Raw genomic sequence first — 16,057 nt, 5'->3', positions numbered from 1 at the left:
GGAGCCGAGCGCCAGCCACCGGGACAAGCTCTTTGCTCTCAGGGAGGAGGACGGCTGCATCTTTGCCCGCAGGCTCTTGGGCCAGCCTGGCACCAGGCTCGTGCCCATAACCCACATCACCAAGGCCACTCCAGAGACGCCATCCCACCAGCCGTGAGTACCTGGCTTCAGCGCCCAGAGCCTCCCGGCCCCAGGGCCAGACCGGAGTCAGGGCAGGGTGTCCTGGTGGGCATTGCGTGTCCACGTCCCTTCAGCACCAGCTGGTTCCTGGCCCTCCAACCGCTGGGCCAGAGCAGGACCTGGAGGGATGGCACCCTGCTCTGCTGCAGCTGGGAGGGAGGTGTCCAGGCCAGGTGCCCAGCAAGGTGGTGGTCAGCCTCCTGCCCTTCCCTGGCATTCACTGAGCCTCTGCTTGGAGCACAGGGCTGCGGCAGGCATGGAGCATGACGAGAACCCGCTGTCCTCACCGTCCACACTCACCCAGACACCCTGGGCCAGCTCCAGGGTTAGACATGGCCCTCCAGCCTCCAGAACTGTTCAGGCACCCAGTGAGTGAGGAGTGGCCCCTCACCTGCCCAGGTAGGGGGACACGGTGAGCGGGCCATGGGGGCCAGCTTTGACTCAGCACAGGGAGAGGGGACCAGGTGGGGCTGCTGAGTGAGAGGGGAACAGGCCTGAACCCACCGTGGGGAGCCATGAGGAGGGACAAGAGCTGGCAAGGCCAGGGCTGGCAGGAGCGGACAGCAGCCCAGTCTGGGAGAGCTGGGGCAGTGTGGGGAACAGGGGCTGGGGCAGAGGAGTAAAGTCAGCCTGCCTGGCCCGAGGCTTGCGGTGAGGCCCATCCCCAGGCTCCAGGGCACCTGGGGCTCCAGGCTGGTGCAGCTCGCAGCTCAGGGCGGCATGTGGTGCCAGACTGCTTGTGTAACGATTTCTTTTTTAAGAGAGAGATTTTTTTTTGCTATTGTGCGTGTGTGCTCGCTGGAGAGACAGAGACAGAGAGATGAGGTGAGAAATCACCCCCATGGGGGATGGCCGCGTCGCAATCCCTTCTCCTCCGTTCTCCTCCTGGGATCTTGGGCACGCACGCAAACTGTGTGAGTTTTAAGTCGCCGGGTCTGGGACTCAAGCTGCAGTCAGCTATGTGGGAGTCCAGTGACAGCCATGACACACACTGTCATTCCCACGTGGGGATCTTGACCATGGAGGGAAGGGTTTTCTGGGGCTTGTTGGAGGAGGTGGCCCCTGGGCCCTGCTTCACCATGTAGACACAGTGCAGGGCCTCAAGCCTTTGAATCAGATGCTGGGACGCAGCCCTTGCCCGCCCGTCCTGGATGTGGCTGGCTGGCGGGCACTGTGGTGGGGCTGCCCCCACCGAGACTGCCCCTGGCTGGGGGACCTCGGAGCAGAGGTGTCCGCTCAGCACCAGTGGGCAGGTTGGACGAGGACAGGCCAGGGGCTGCTGAGGAGCAGACCCGGCCACCCATGGGTCTCAGCTGGCTCAGGCTGCGGGCTCCTGGGGTCACCATCGTGGGCAAAGCCAGAGTCCTGGGAGCTGGCTCTGGTGGCAGTCCCAGCCCCTTGTTCTGAGGGTGGCCGGCTGAGTGGCCATTCTGATGCAGAGGCTCTCGGGCATCCCAGGTGAGGACAGACCTGTGAGCAGGGCAGGGCAGGGTAGGCCAGGGCTGTAGGGCTGGGGCGGGGTGGGCAGGTCTGCTGTAGGGAGAGCTAATGACCGTCTGGGCCGGAGACGGAGATGGGAGGGCTGACCGTGCACAGTGCCATTAGCCGTGCCCCACGGAGACACCAGACACATCCCTGCAGGCCCACAGGGCGTGCTCAGGGGCCCCAACCTCGCCAAGGACATCCGGGTGCTGCAGAGCCTGCACATCACGTGTTCCCACCAGGGGAACCTGGTACGTTGTCACTGAGTTCATGTGCAGGGCAGCCCGCAGGCCGACGTGGGCACTGAACTCTCACGCAGGGCAGCCCGCAGGCCGACGTGGGCAATGAGTGTCCGCTCGCCTCCCTCCTAGCCAGTGGGGTCCCCAGCCTCAGAGGGCGACCTGGGCTGAGGCGCCCATGCCTGTCGGGGTGGAGGTTGGGGTCGGGCCAGGCCTAGACTTAGTTATGGGAAGGTCAGAGCCTCGTGGCTCCAGGGCTGGGGCTGGGTCCAGGAAGGAGGGCTCCTCTCTGGATCACCATTCTCTGGGGAAGGTCACATGGACCCAGCCCATTCCCGGGGCTCCCCTCTCTTCTAGCTTTTCTCTGCCACGCAGCAGCCCACCAACCACTGGGGTGCAGGACTCCCTCCCGCAGCACCGATGGCGGCCTGGTACGGAGGACGCCAACCACAGAGCGCTGGGGACCTGTCCCCTCTGCCCTACAGGCCCCAAGGGTCGGGCCCTGAGCCTGCCCCGTCTGCTGAGCTTCGCGAGCCAGGTGGTCGAGGGCAGGAGCTACCTGGAGGAGCGGCGTGTGGTGCTCTGCGGCCTGACCACCAGGAAGGTGCTTGTGGGCGAGGACCTTGGCTGCAGTCGGCCGGCTTCGGCCTGGTGTGGCTGCTCGAGGTCCGTGGGTCCTGGGAGGGCAGGGCAGGGCAGGCACTCCAGTCACCCAGCCTCCCCTTGCCCAGGAGGGTTTGTACTCCCCCAGCAGCTCTGAGATCTCCATCAGGAGGACAGTGCCGGAGGTAGCCGTCCACCGAGTCTCCTCCCCGCAGTCGGACGTCTGTCCTTCGGCACCCTGCTGTACGAGGTCTTCACCGACAGCCAGTGCCCCTACGGAGGTGCGAGGCGGTGGAGGGCCCAGCCCTAGGCAGGCGGGGGTGCGGCAGGCAGAGGCGAGGTCGTCCCACTCATGGGCTCCTTCCCAGGAAGGACCAACCATGAGACGCTGCAGCAGATCAGGCGGGGCTAACGGGCTGCCCTGCCCCGCGGCCCGCCCTGCCCCGCGGCCTGCCCTGTGAGGTCTACATGCTCATGCTGGAGTGCGGACGTGGCAGCCCCGAGGAGCGGCCCGCCTTCGCCATTCTGCACCACAGGCTGGGCACCACGCACAGGTGCCCCCATCACTCGCTCCCTTGACCCCGGCCCAGGCTGGGACCACTCTCCGCATAGGGTGTCCCCAAGACAGCATTTGCTGCCAGCAGGGAACGCTGCCAGCCCACACGTGCAGCCTCTGGCTGTGGGCCTCACAGAGTGGGGCTGATGTGCGTGCACGAGGCAGACACACCACCCAGGCAGCAGTAGAGCTAAGATCCTCTGCCCAGCGTGACCTGTGTCCCTTGGGTCTCGTGAGGGATGAACTCAGCATGCAAAGTGTGAATGGCGTTGCAGGGGGACATGGACCCGGCGTAGTCTCTGCCCAGACCAGAGCTGGAGGCCCAGGTTCCCCAAGGCCCCCTGTGGGTGCCCTGCAGTGCCCAGTGCTGGGGCTCACAGGCAGGCCCAGCACTGACCTTCTGTCACAGGACCTGCACCCTCGCACACCGTGCACACTCGCGGGTGCAGTGGGTGCTGACCCCAGGTGCTGACATGCTGCCCACAGGCTCAGGGAAGCCTCCAGGAAGGCTGAAGCGGAGGGGGGGAGGTCGGAGAGCAAGCTAACCCCCAGGCCAGACCCTGCCCCGAGCACCTCGGCACCCAGGACGGGCACAGATGCAGTGCTGGAGGGCTTGCTGGAGGCCAGTGCTTTGCTGATAGCCCTGTCCATCATCCTGGGTCAGAGTGGGGTGCCCGGGCTCGAATGACTGGAGGGGCTGGTCAGGCCAGTGGCTCAGTGGCCAGCGAGATCTCAGATGGGCAGTGGCTAGACTGGGCGGGTGGTGCCTGCTGCACGGGCCGCTGGGAGCAGCCACCTTGGGGACAGAGGTTCCCGTGTGGCTCCTCGGGAGCCAGAGGTGCCTGAGGCCTGCACGCTTGTCTCTGGTCACTGTGAGACAAGTCAAGGGGCCAGGGGCCAAAGAAGGTGCCCGAGGTGGCTTATGAGAGCTGGGGAGTGTACGTTCACAGCCCTGGGAGCCTGGCCTGCGGCTATGCCCTGAGGCTTCTGGGGAAGGACAGCGGAGACGTGCCAGGCCTGCTCCATCCAGTCTCCGTCCAGTTCTTGTCCCTGAGGGTGGCCCTCGGCACTCGGTCTGCGTGTCCTGAGACCACTGGCCACCCGTGGCTGCGTGGGCAGGAGCTGCGAACTGGAACTGGCCTGTGCAAAGAACAGTGCTCCCTCCCGGGGCAGCAGAGAGGTTGCTCAGGGCCCAGAGAGCGAGGCTCACGGGGAGGCCTGGGTGGAGGACTCCCTGCACAGCCGGCCCAGAGAACCAGGCCCACGGGCAGAGGCTTCCTGGAGGAGGCCTAGGTGGGGGTATACCCCTGCACAGCTGGGCGAGGGCAGAGGGAAGCGGCAGGGATGGAACCTGGTGTCTGGGGCAGCCCAAGCAAAGCCGGAGGCGATGGCTGGTGTGGGTGTCCTAGGGCTGTGGGGGCCGGGTGGGGCCTGCAGGTAGGGAGGGAACCGGCCAGCTGAGCTGCTACCGTGCCCTGGCCTGCAGGGGCGCTCCCAGACTCTGGCCAGCATGAAGGCCTCGCCCTCTGGCAGGCCAGAGCAGAGGCCTCCGGCCCCCCCCCCACCTCTGGCACCCATCCCGTCAGCCACAGGCTTGACAGGTTCGGGTCTTGGGAGGGGCCGGACGCTTCTGTTTCCCGGAGTGGCTTAGGGGAGCCTCCTACACGTCCACATCCGGCCATGGAGTAGAGGCCTCGGGCCGAAGCCACTGGACAGTGGAGACAGCGGCAACGGCTCCCTGGGCCCCACAGATGTCAACCAGCTGGACACCCAGCCGTCCCTCACCTGCGTCCCTCTGACCTCCAACCTCCCTCACAGCCCTTTCTGCCCTTCCTGACCTGATCAGAATGGAGTGGGAAGGCCGTTTGTGAACCGGCTAAGTGACCCGCATCCCGAACCTCGCCCTCACGCGAGGTCGAGGGAGCTGGGCCTCCCCTCAGTATAGGGAGTCCCCGTCAGAGTCCGTGTGGCCTTCCTGTGTGCTGTGGGCGGCCGCTTCCCGGCCCCTCTGCCCCTCGTCCTGCCAGAGTGGGCCCAGGCGCATGGGTGGACACTGCAGGGTCGGCAGAGGGCGGGGGTGGTCACGGGTCGTCTGAGTCTCAGAGGGGCCCTTGGGAGGGCTCAGTGGGGGCTGTCGGGGCAAGTGGGGTGGGGGGAGTGAGCCAAGGGAGGGCAGGGCCTGGGGCTGGGGGGTGGGCAGGCGCTGCAGCCTGGGCCCTGGCAGTGCGGGCACATTGACCTGCTGTGTGTCAGGGAGGGCAGTGTCCTGTCCACAGCAGAGCTGCACAGGCTCTGCCACCTCTGGTGGACCCCGCCCCACTCCTGGGGGACTTCACCTCCTGGGAGCCCACTCCACCCACCCCACTGTCTTTACCACTACCCAAACTGAGCCTGCCTCTTGCAGGAACTCCTTTGGGGCTGCCCTGGCCTCCACACGCCTTCACTCCCCGTGGGTCCCTTTGGCTGCTGGGTCCTGGCGCAGCCTGGTCTGGCTCAGGCAGAGCTCGGCAGGCCTTTTAGGCTGGCCCCTTCAGGGCAGATGGGCTGCTGGGTGTCCTCACTCATGGGTGCACAGTCATGGGCACCCTCACTCCTGAAGGGGGGAGCCCAGGCCCGGGCCAGCCAGGTGGGCAGGACGCCAGCTCCTTCCCTGTCAGCTTCCTCTTCGGACCCAGCCCAGCCTCGCTGGCTCCTGCCAGGTCTGCTGTGGGGGGCCCTCGAGGGAGATGGCCCCAGCTGCCCTACTGCCTCCCAGCTCCTGAATCAGTCAGCCAAGGTGGGCCAGTGGGGGACACTGTCCTGTGGGCTGGGGGGGAGGTGGCACCACCCCCTCTCCGCACTCCCTGGCTCCACCCCCCCAGCAGGTCCCGCTGCCCCGTGTGCCCACCGCTGGTGCAGGGCTGTCCCTGCTCCCTGACTGGAGCCCTGGCCAGGTCCTTGCAGTCAGAGCCAGAGGAGGCCGCTCCCCGTGGGCACTGGCACAGCTGGCTCATGACTCGTCATGAGGAAGTGGGCGGGGACTCTGTCAGAGGGATGGCCCACAGCCCTCCCAGCTGCAGGTGCCCAGGGCCAGGCCTGGCCAAGACTTGTGCCAGCCCGCCATGGCTCACCTGGGCCCCAGGTATGTGGGCCTCTGGGACTTCCAGGCCCGGACGGAGGAGGAGCTGAGCTTCCGGGCAGGGGACCTCTTCCACGTGGTCAGAAAGGAGGAGCAGTGGTGGTGGGCCACGCTGCTAGACGCGGTGGGCGGGGCCCTGGCTCAGGGCTACGTGCCTCACAACTACCTGGCTGAAGAGGACACTGTGGAGTCTGAGCCGTGAGTGTCGGGCCCGGAGTTCGGAGCTGGGGGGCCGGGGTGGCAGGGAGCCCTGGCTCAGCCTTCCCCACTGTCAGAACTGGTCACGGTGGGCCCCGCCCCTGGGCTCCATCGTCCCTGTCCCTAGGGGCCTGACGGACTGTCACTGTGGCATGTCTGGGGAGGAGGGCACAGAAGGTGTGGAACCCTCCAGAGCCACTCGTAGTCACATGGCATGGTGCCACTCTGCCAGGACCCAGGGTGTGACAGGAGGGCCCCGGTGGGCTTCCTGGCGGCCGGCCACTAGGCGCAGGCCGCGTGGGAGGCCAAAGGTCTCTGGGCAAGTGAAGTTCACTCACTTTCCAAACAGCCGGAACCAGACGTGCGACCTAGTTAGAGCAGCGGGGAAGCCCTGGGACACACCTGTGGGTGGATGCGGGCGTGGCAGCAGCTGTGCCGACTAGCTGGGCGTGCCCACAGCCACCTGAGGGTCCCACTTTTGGGCCACTCAGCTTGGGCTGGGAGGGAGCCCTGAGGTCCGCCTCGTGTCACGAGCCTACTGCTCGGACAGTGCTATCTGCACGGCGTCAGGAGCACACGCGGGTCACCCAGGGCAGGCGAGCAAGTGGGGACAGTGCGGGCTGGGCGTACGAAAGCTGCAAAGGCCCTGAAGACCCAGCACGAGGATGGGGGGCAGGCAGGGAGAGCCCCGAGCCCCTGGGTGGGCCCTGCGGGGTTCTCATGAAGACACCTAGAGAGGACAGAGGGCGTCCGCAAAGCTCTGCAGCTCTAAGGCCAGCCCAGGGCTCCACCCTGCCTTCATGTTGGGGGTCAGTGCGAGCATGTGTGTGTGTGTGTGTATGTGTGTGCATGAGTGTGAACAGTGCCTGCTAGTGAACGCATGTGTATGTGATGACTGTGTGCATGGGTGCAGTTCACGTGTGTCTACGCACATGTGCATGTCGGTGGGTGCAAGTATGTGTACATGTCTGTGCATGGGGGTATGAACATGTGCACATGTGTGCAAACACATGTGTGTAGGGAGGCACATGTGCACATGTGTACAAAGTACACATGCACGTGTGGGAGGCACATGTACATACGTGCAAGCACATGTGGGGGGGCACATGTGCACATGTGTGCAACTACACGTGCGTGCCTGCGGGGAGGCACATGTACACGCGTATGCAAGTACACATGCATGTGTGTGGAGGCACATGTACACACGTGTGCAAGTACACATGCATGCGTGTGGGGAGGCACACGTACACACATGTGCAAGTACACTGTGTGCCTGTGGGGAGGCACATGTACATGCACGTGCAAGTACACATGCATGTGTGTGGGAAGGCACATGTACACACGTGTGCAAGTACACATGCATGCGTGTGGGGAGGCAGTCCCAAGAGCTCTGGGCCTGCCGCCCCCCCAAGAGCAGCATCTGTGGCTGAAGTTGGAGGCGTGTGTCCATGTGATAGGACTGCATGTCCTTTTGTGTGGGTGGCTCTGACCCACAGGGGAGCCACCAGGGAAGGCGGTGGGCAGTGCTGCCCCGAGGTCACGGGGACTTCTCCTGGTGTCTGTAACCGCTACAAGGCATGTTCAGTCTGTGACGGGCAGATGGCGGCTGGGGGCGGGGCTCTGGGGGCGGGGTTAGGGTTAGGGTTAGTCCTGGGTCCCTGGCCTCAGGCTGCCTCGTCTTGGCAGTCGGCCACATCTCCCGCTCGGAAGCCATGCACCGACTGCAGGCCGAGGGCAACGCCACCGGGGCCTTCCTGGTCAGAGCCAGCGAGAAGCCAGGGGCAGACTATGTCCTCTCAGGTGCGCCCCTTCCTGGCCCCGCCCTCAACCGGCCGGGCTTCGAGCCCTTACCCGAGGGCTCTGATGAGCCCAGTGGACGCGGGGAGCCCTGCTTGGCGGCTAGGCAGGACCAGGCGTGGTTGGGTTGGACTGGGCATGGGCAGGGTGTCTCCTGAGCCTCAAGCTCCTGAGGGGTAGGGTTGTGCAGGAAGCACTGACCACCCGTGAGGGACCCCACGGTGTCCCTGTGTGCACATACGAGAGCCTGGGAGTGCGGGGCAGAGCCCCGGCTGTGCTGTAGAGACCCCGTGGGCTGGAGAGTGGCCCCAGGCGGCAGGGGGCCGGCGGAGCCCTGGCACCGGCTCAGCGCCTCCCTCCTCCCTCTGCTCGGCCCCAGTGCGGGATGCTCAGGCCGTTCGGCACTACAAGATCTGGCGGGGCCCGGGAGGCCGGCTGCACCTGAACCAGGCGGTATCCTTTCCCAGCCTGCCGGAGCTCCTGGACTACCACCGGGCCCAGAGCCTGTCCCCCGGCCTCCGGCTGACAGTGCCCTGCTGGAAGGTGGGTTGGGGCAGCTGGAGGAGCAGATGCCAGCCAAGAAGGCCAGCAGGGCAGGGTGGGTGAGGGTCCTGCTGGGCTGGGTGGTGGCCGTGGGGTGGGCAAGCACTGCTGAGTGGAGAGATGTACCCCGTAGCCACCCTCAAGCCTGGCCGGCCAGAGGTCCGCTGCGCGCCTGCAGGCTAAGGGTGGCGGGTGTGTCTGGGGGCCGGCCAGGCTAGGGCAGTCCTGGCAAAGCCTAGCCACATGCAGGGCTCAGACCTGCCGAAGCTGAACATGCCCAGAATTTGAGGACAGCTCAAGGACCCCAGCCGGGCTGGGCCTGAGCGGGCACCCAGAGGACAGGTGGTGACCAGGGCCGGCATCCCTCCCCCAACCCTGTCTCCCCAGCATGAGCCAGAGCCCCTGCCCCACTGGGACGACTGGGAGAGGCCGCGGGAGGAGTTCAGGCTCTGCAGGAAGCTGGGGTCTGGCTACTTCGGCGAGGTCTTTGAAGGGCTCTGGAAAGACCAAGTGCGAGTGGCCATTAAGGTGCTCTCCCGAGGTGAGTGGCTGCACACCAAAGGCTCAGCCTGGCCATGCGTCCCTCCCTTGCCAAGCCCTGGCCTCGTCCCACTTGGGCAGGGCCCTGGAGGAACCCTGTGCCCCAGCGGCACCTGCAGCGCTCGCCACTGCACTGTGGCTGCACCTACATTGTTTATCTTTCAGGGCGTTTAAAGTCCTCAGTGCGATGGGAAGGTCAGGACCAGCAGATGGCCTAATGGTTATGTCGTTGTACTTCCATCTAGTCGACTGCAGTTCGAGTCCCAGACCCAGGGGTTTAAAACTCATGCTGGGTGTGTGTGCATGCGTGCTCAAAATCCCGGTGTTGTGGCCATCCCCCAGGGTGATTTCTCACTTTCTGTCTCTCCAGTGAGCCACGTATGCCCTATAGCAAAAATCTCTCTTTAAAAAAATACGTAGGTCATTGGAAATCTTAAAATCCCTGAAGTCACCTGCACCCACCAGAGCTCAGGCTGAGTTGGGTGTGGGAGGTCCGCGGCGCGCCTGCAGGCTAGGGGTGGCGGGTGTGTCTGGGGGCCGGCCAGGCTAGGGCAGTCCTGGCAAAGCCTAGCCACATGCAGGGCTCAGACCTGCCGAAGCTGAACATGCCCAGAATTTGAGGACAGCTCAAGGACCCCAGCCGGGCTGGGCCTGAGCGGGCACCCAGAGGACAGGTGGTGACCAGGGCCGGCATCCCTCCCCCAACCCTGTCTCCCCAGCATGAGCCAGAGCCCCTGCCCCACTGGGACGACTGGGAGAGGCCGCGGGAGGAGTTCAGGCTCTGCAGGAAGCTGGGGTCTGGCTACTTCGGCGAGGTCTTTGAAGGGCTCTGGAAAGACCAAGTGCGAGTGGCCATTAAGGTGCTCTCCCGAGGTGAGTGGCTGCACACCAAAGGCTCAGCCTGGCCATGCGTCCCTCCCTTGCCAAGCCCTGGCCTCGTCCCACTTGGGCAGGGCCCTGGAGGAACCCTGTGCCCCAGCGGCACCTGCAGCGCTCGCCACTGCACTGTGGCTGCACCTACATTGTTTATCTTTCAGGGCGTTTAAAGTCCTCAGTGCGATGGGAAGGTCAGGACCAGCAGATGGCCTAATGGTTATGTCGTTGTACTTCCATCTAGTCGACTGCAGTTCGAGTCCCAGACCCAGGGGTTTAAAACTCATGCTGGGTGTGTGTGCATGCGTGCTCAAAATCCCGGTGTTGTGGCCATCCCCCAGGGTGATTTCTCACTTTCTGTCTCTCCAGTGAGCCACGTATGCCCTATAGCAAAAATCTCTCTTTAAAAAAATACGTAGGTCATTGGAAATCTTAAAATCCCTGAAGTCACCTGCACCCACCAGAGCTCAGGCTGAGTTGGGTGTGGAGGGGGCAGTCGGGCCCCGGCAGGGGCGTCAGGACTCCCGGGTCCAGGCGTCTCCCAGCAACTGCAGTGGTGGGGGAGGGCCCATGGCCACCCACCCACCGCCGGCGGCCTCTGCAGACAACCTTCTGCACCAGCACGCGTTCCAGTCGGAGATCCAGGCCATGAAGCAGCTTCGGCACAGGCACATCTTGGCGTTGTACGCCGTGGCGTCTGTGGGCGACCCCGTGTACATCATCACAGAACTCATGCCCAAGGGGAGCCTGCTGGGGCTGCTGCGGGGTGAGCTGGCACCACGCCTTTCTGGGGCAGGGATGGGCTTGCCGGAGGCAGGGGTGCTGCACGAGGTACAGGGGCCCCGTGGCGGCCGGGCCCCGGTCAGGAGCACCAGATCCCATGTGGCAACCACGGTCTGAATTCCTGGCTGCTCGGCCGGAAACACGCCAGGCATGCGAGAGCACAGGGCCGCTGGCGGGAGGACAGGGACGGCGCCCCCATCTCTCTCGTGCACGTGCACACACCCTCGCGAGCCAAAGCATGACAGGAGGAGGAGACAGACGGCCGGTCACCCCACACCCTGTGCAGCCAGCCCGCGGCCTCTGCGTCAAGTCGCTGAGCAGGCCTGAGAAAACCTAGCTGCACACGAGTAAGCGAAGCCAGGCTCCGCTGAGCCCGCGGTGGCTGCTCTAGCCGCTGGGGCCTGGCCAGGCCCACTCACCCTGCGGCCTGTCTCAGGACGCCCCTCCTTCCGGCACCTGAATGGACACGTACACACACATACACACACGCTGATGTGCCCTGTGTACACACGCACACGTGCACAGATACATGCACACTGACATGCCCATGTGGACACACATATGCCCGCGGATACACACCCTGACATGCTCATACACACACTTGTGCACACAGGTACATACACTGATACACCAGCGTGTGTACACTCACACATACTCAGGTGCCTTCTCACAGGCGCACACACACACACACACACAAAACCATCTGTGGCTCATTCACCCCCACCATGCAGGATAACAGACCCCCACCACACACACGCAGGGCTGCGGACACGTCTGTACTTGGCCATGCCGTGCGGATGTTTGGCGCACCCTGAATGTGAAATTTTGTACCCTGTGGTTCTCCCATAATAAGCTTGACTATCACAAGCAATTTCCACGTCATGAGACGTGACACTCATGAGCCCCACACACTCCCCCACAGACAGCCCGCTCCGAACCTCCGTGGGGTCCCACTGGTGCACAGGCTGCATTATCTAGATCCAGGGGAAGCTGCGGGCTGTGGGCGTGGTGGCCTCCGGCTCCTGGGAGCCCTCCAGAGGCCCTACGGTGGCCCCCACTGCAGCGAGGCCCACCACTCCTGGCCGAAGCTCCTGGAGATGGGACCTGGCCTGGTGGCCCAGCTGACTGGCCTCCACTCCCCTTGGCAGACTCTGCTGAGAAGGACCTGCCCGTTTCAGAGCTGGTGGACATCGCGTCCCAGGTGGCCGAAGGCATGTCCTACCTGGAGTCACAGAACTACATCCACCGAGACCTGGCGGCCAGGAACATCCTCGTGGGCGAGAACAACATCTGCAAAGTCGGGGACTTCGGATTAGCCAGACTCATCAAGGTAGGGCCTGCGGGGCACTCAGGCCTAGGCAGCCCGGGAGCTCCGCGTGAAGTGCTGGGGTCCGGAAGGCTGTGATGGGCGCTAGGACTGGGTGCGATCCACTCCCCCAGGCCCAGCTGGGCTCTTGCTGCCCCTCTGTACCTGTCCTGCTGCTGCATTTCCGTGGGGGCAGTCAGGGCAGCCTGGGTCCACCCAGCAGCCCTCTCTCCCCAGTGCTGGACAACAGTGTGGGTGGGGCGCCCTCCAGCGGCAGAGCCCGGACACTGGGTCCCCGCCCTGCTGGGGCAGTAGCCATGCCTTCCTTGCATAGGCTGGGAGGCTGGAGGGCATGGCAGTGGCCTCACCCAGGTGTGCTGTTGCAGGAGGACACCTACCTTTCCCACAACCACAACGTCCCCTACAAGTGGACGGCCCCCGAGGCACTGGCCCGCGGGCTCTACTCCACCAAGTCTGACGTCTGGTCCTTTGGGGTCCTGCTCCACGAGATTTTCAGCAGGGGCCAGGTGCCCTACCCAGGTATTGGCCCTGCAAGTGTCCCCAACTGGAGGCAGGCCTGAGTGGCCAGCAGGAAAGACAGAGTTGCTTCCCCGAGGTCTTCAGGGCCGCTGACTGTCGGCTGTCACCTGGACACCTGCCTACAGTCCAGAGCACCCAGCCCCAGTGGCCACCATGGGCTGGGGTGGACGAGGGCACAGGGTGGCCAGCTCCCTGGAGGAAAGAGGCTGGGTGGCTTCCTGGGGGTGGTGGCAGAGGGGGCACCTCCTCCCAGCTCCCCCTCTCCTCTGGTGGCAGGCATGTCCAATCACGAGGCCTTCCTGAGGGTGGAAGCCGGCTACCGCATGCCCTGCCCCCCACAGTGCCCGCCCCACGTGCACAGACTGATGCTCTCCTGCTGGCACGGCGACCCTGGGCACAGGCCGTGCTTCCGCGCCTTGCGGGAGCAGCTCTCCAGCCTCAGCAGGTACGAGAACCCGCTCTGAGCCACGGAGCAGGGCAACGTGCCCTCTTGAGGCTCACTGAGGCGACGGGCAGGACACAAGTGCCTTGGGAACTGAGGACGCAGCGCAGGCAGGGAAGCCGTTCCCGCTCTCCCCGGAAGACGTTGTGTGACAGGTGTCCTGCCCTGTGCAGAGGGACGGAAGGACCTGGACAGATGGGTCTTGCAGGTCCCAGCACGAGGTCACCTTCGGGCTTCATGCCCCTCCACGGGGCCATCTGCACAACACAGATCTCCCTGCTCCTCTGGGGCTCAGTGATGGCTCGCCAGCTGTGCCACACACCAGTTATTAAACAGACTCTCTCCTGTCCCTCTGCACGGTTTCTTTTTTGTGTCTTAGTTGCAGAGGGGGCGTGCACTCCCAGAGAGAAATAGCACCCCCAGAGTGGTCATGCCACGCTCCCTTCTCCTGTCGCCTCGTCAGGACCCAGGGCACACACATATGCATCCAGTGGGTTTTCAAGCCGCCAGGGTGGGGTGGGGGGACAGGATCTGAACTATGGCTGATCACCTGGGATCTGGCTACAGAGGCTACAGGGCTGGGCCCCAGCTGCGTCTTTAAGTCAGATGGTTTATTGGTTTGGGCTCTAACACTCAAAAAGTTACCTTTTTTCTTTTTGTAGAGTGTGCGTGTGTGTGTGTGTGTGTGCACGCACGTGCGCGTGCATACTCACCAGAGACAGAGAGCGAGGGAAGGGGAGAGAGAAGGGAGCTGGAGAGGGGAAAACACTTCCCGCAGGGCTGGCCACACCACAATCCCTTCTCCATCTCCCTCCTTTGGGGTTTTAGGGCACACACTGGGTGCACCCAGTGTCTCTCCACCGCACACCTGGCCCTGTGGGATCTGGCTACCTTAACCACCAGGCCATAGAGCCAGTGCTAAAGGTATCGTTTTTATGAGGGTTGCAGGAGGAGATGCAGATAGCAAGTATTTCAACGGCCCAGGCCTGATCCCCTGGCCAGACTTTGGGCTCCCCAGGCGACAGGTGCTCCCACCTACTGTGCCAGGAGCGGAGCCTGGGCCTCTCACGAGGCACCAACTGTGCAGTGGCACCCTGATACTGTGTCGCCGCGGTCGGGCCCTGGAAGAGCTGAGGGTTAAAAGCTTGGGGCCCACCTGAAACCTGGTAGCAGGATGTTCCCCTTTCTCCCCTTCTTCCAGGTTTCTGCCATAGGCACGTGTGCTTACTGCAGAGGGAGTGAGAAATCCCTGCGGGGGTGGCCATTGCAGTGCTTCCTCCCGTCCTCCTCTCAGGATTTTGGGCACACAGGCACCCAGTGTGACTTCTTAAAAAAATTATTTTAACTTTATTTATTTATTTTAACTTGACCAGAGAGAGGGAGGGAGAAAGGGAAAGTGAGAAAGCGACCTTCCAGGTCCGGGACTCAAACCATATTTGGTCATGTATTCAGAGCCCTTAACCAGCACTCCAGCTGCAACCAGGCCCAGTGTGATTTTTTTTTTTTTTAAAGAATTGTTTTATTTATTTTTTTGACCAGAAAGAGACAGAGCAAGAGTAAGAGTGAGAGAGAAAGTGAGAAAGCAAGCTGCCAGGTCCAGGACTTGAACCGCGGTCAACCATGTGGGGTCCCGGCTCCTCGAACCCCCCTGCCACCTGCCAGCTCACCCAGCTTACCCACTGTGATTTTTAAGCCACCAGGTCCAGGACTCAAACCATGGTCAGCCATATGGGAGTCTAGCACCTTAACCACCACGCCACCTGCTGGGCCCTGGTACTAGGGCAGTAAGGTGGCCTTGTGAAAGTGCTATGGTCAGGAGTCAGCTCAACAGGGAGCTGATCTTCAGATGTGTGTGTCTACATGCGCCCTCACGCCCCGCTGCACCCTGCTGGGTCCTGCTTCTCCCATTGGGGTTGGGAGGCAGCTGGCACAAGACTTTCAACCCCAGCTGCTCCCCTCGGCCCTGCTGGCCCTCCTCAGCCCCGTGGGCTCTCCTTGCCCCTGGCTCTCTGCTCCGGCAGCCCTGCCCTCCTCCTCTGGGACCATGCTGGTTGGCCTCTAGAAGCCGCAGACCTGCCCACCTGACCCTAAGGCCTCCTCTCTCCCTTGCATCAGCCCCTCCTCCTCCTCCATCTGCCATATCCCCTCTGGTTCCTTTCAAGCTTCAGCCCCCTCCATCACTGTCCCCCGCCAGACCCTTCCCGCTGCAGCCCTGCAGGCGCTGGACTTCAAGGCATTCTGCTCTTGGGGAACCCAAGGCTGAAGAACAAGCCTGGGCCGTAGCGGCTGGGTCTCGGGCCACTGCTCTGCAGCCCCCACAGGACAGGCCGCCCCAGTGACACGCCCCTGCACTCCCAGCGCCCAAGCGCGCCCTCCTGTGCCGGCGAGGCGGAAGTCGCTGGCCGGTCTCTAGAACCTGGTAATTATCCTTAGAGATGAAAACCTCGGAAGTGTTTTCTACAAGTACTGTTGGAAACTGACCTTAGATGTCTGAAGGGGTCATCCTATTTATCCCACTTTTGCCAGAGACACAACTTGGGTAAAACGTAAGTGGCAATGAGTGTGTTCGCACCACCGCGTTTTACCGTCTCGTGTCTAAAATGCTTCAGTGAAAGCCGCGGGGCCGGCTGGTGCCTGGTGGTTAAGGGGCTGGACCTCACGGGGCTGTTGTGAGGCTGTCAGGGACAGACTGAGATGGAAAGTGAGACCGGGAGACAGCTCAGTGGCTGGACCACGCAGCAGCTCCAAAGCACTTCTCAAAGCCAAACTTGTTCCAGAGAGGTAGTGGTCGCTGCCCAGTGGGTCCGGTCCACCGCAGCTCCTCAGTCCTGGAGAAGCCAGCGCAGAGCGGACCGTG

At 63.5% G+C, this 16,057-nt stretch overlaps 2 protein-coding genes across 2 annotated transcripts in view; both read left to right on the top strand.

The window, feature by feature from the left end:
- The window catches only part of LOC102484049 (tyrosine-protein kinase Srms-like), a 5,202-nt gene extending 2,067 nt beyond the window's left edge, over positions 1-3,135 (top strand). The window contains 11 exon segments of the mRNA XM_027767725.1: positions 5-153; positions 424-548; positions 1,266-1,433; positions 1,822-1,913; positions 2,259-2,295; positions 2,387-2,533; positions 2,536-2,567; positions 2,633-2,726; positions 2,729-2,785; positions 2,873-2,959; positions 2,962-3,135. Of these exon segments, the coding sequence (XP_027623526.1) occupies positions 5-153; positions 424-548; positions 1,266-1,433; positions 1,822-1,913; positions 2,259-2,295; positions 2,387-2,533; positions 2,536-2,567; positions 2,633-2,726; positions 2,729-2,785; positions 2,873-2,959; positions 2,962-3,083 (1,110 nt within the window). The 3' untranslated portion in view covers positions 3,084-3,135.
- A 2,948-nt stretch (positions 3,136-6,083) lies between these two features.
- LOC102483648 (protein-tyrosine kinase 6) lies at positions 6,084-13,542 on the top strand. Its single transcript, XM_006167054.1, has 9 exons — positions 6,084-6,376; positions 6,820-6,827; positions 8,063-8,176; positions 8,553-8,716; positions 9,104-9,257; positions 10,734-10,895; positions 12,061-12,242; positions 12,605-12,758; positions 13,035-13,542. The coding sequence occupies exons 1-9, from the start codon at positions 6,162-6,164 to the stop codon at positions 13,220-13,222; spliced, it is 1,341 nt and encodes a 446-aa protein (XP_006167116.1). The 5' UTR covers positions 6,084-6,161; the 3' UTR covers positions 13,223-13,542.
- The last annotated feature ends 2,515 nt before the right edge of the window (positions 13,543-16,057 follow it).

This window comes from Tupaia chinensis, unplaced genomic scaffold (genome assembly GCF_000334495.1).
Source record: "Tupaia chinensis unplaced genomic scaffold, TupChi_1.0 Scaffold144472_1, whole genome shotgun sequence".
In the NCBI taxonomy this organism is placed as follows: domain Eukaryota; kingdom Metazoa; phylum Chordata; class Mammalia; order Scandentia; family Tupaiidae; genus Tupaia; species Tupaia belangeri.
This window is presented reverse-complemented; position numbering and strand designations above follow the sequence as displayed.

What these genes read in the sequence shown, in the direction of transcription:
- LOC102483648 (XM_006167054.1), top strand. Translation starts at nt 6,162, where the DNA reads ATGGCTCACCTGGGCCCCAGGTATGTGGGCCTCTGGGACTTCCAGGCC. An exon ending in GGCAGACTATGTCCTCTCAG is followed by an intron (nt 8,177 to 8,552) that starts GTGCGCCCCTTC and finishes GCTCGGCCCCAG; the next exon opens with TGCGGGATGCTCAGGCCGTT. An exon ending in CATTAAGGTGCTCTCCCGAG is followed by an intron (nt 9,258 to 10,733) that starts GTGAGTGGCTGC and finishes CGGCCTCTGCAG; the next exon opens with ACAACCTTCTGCACCAGCAC.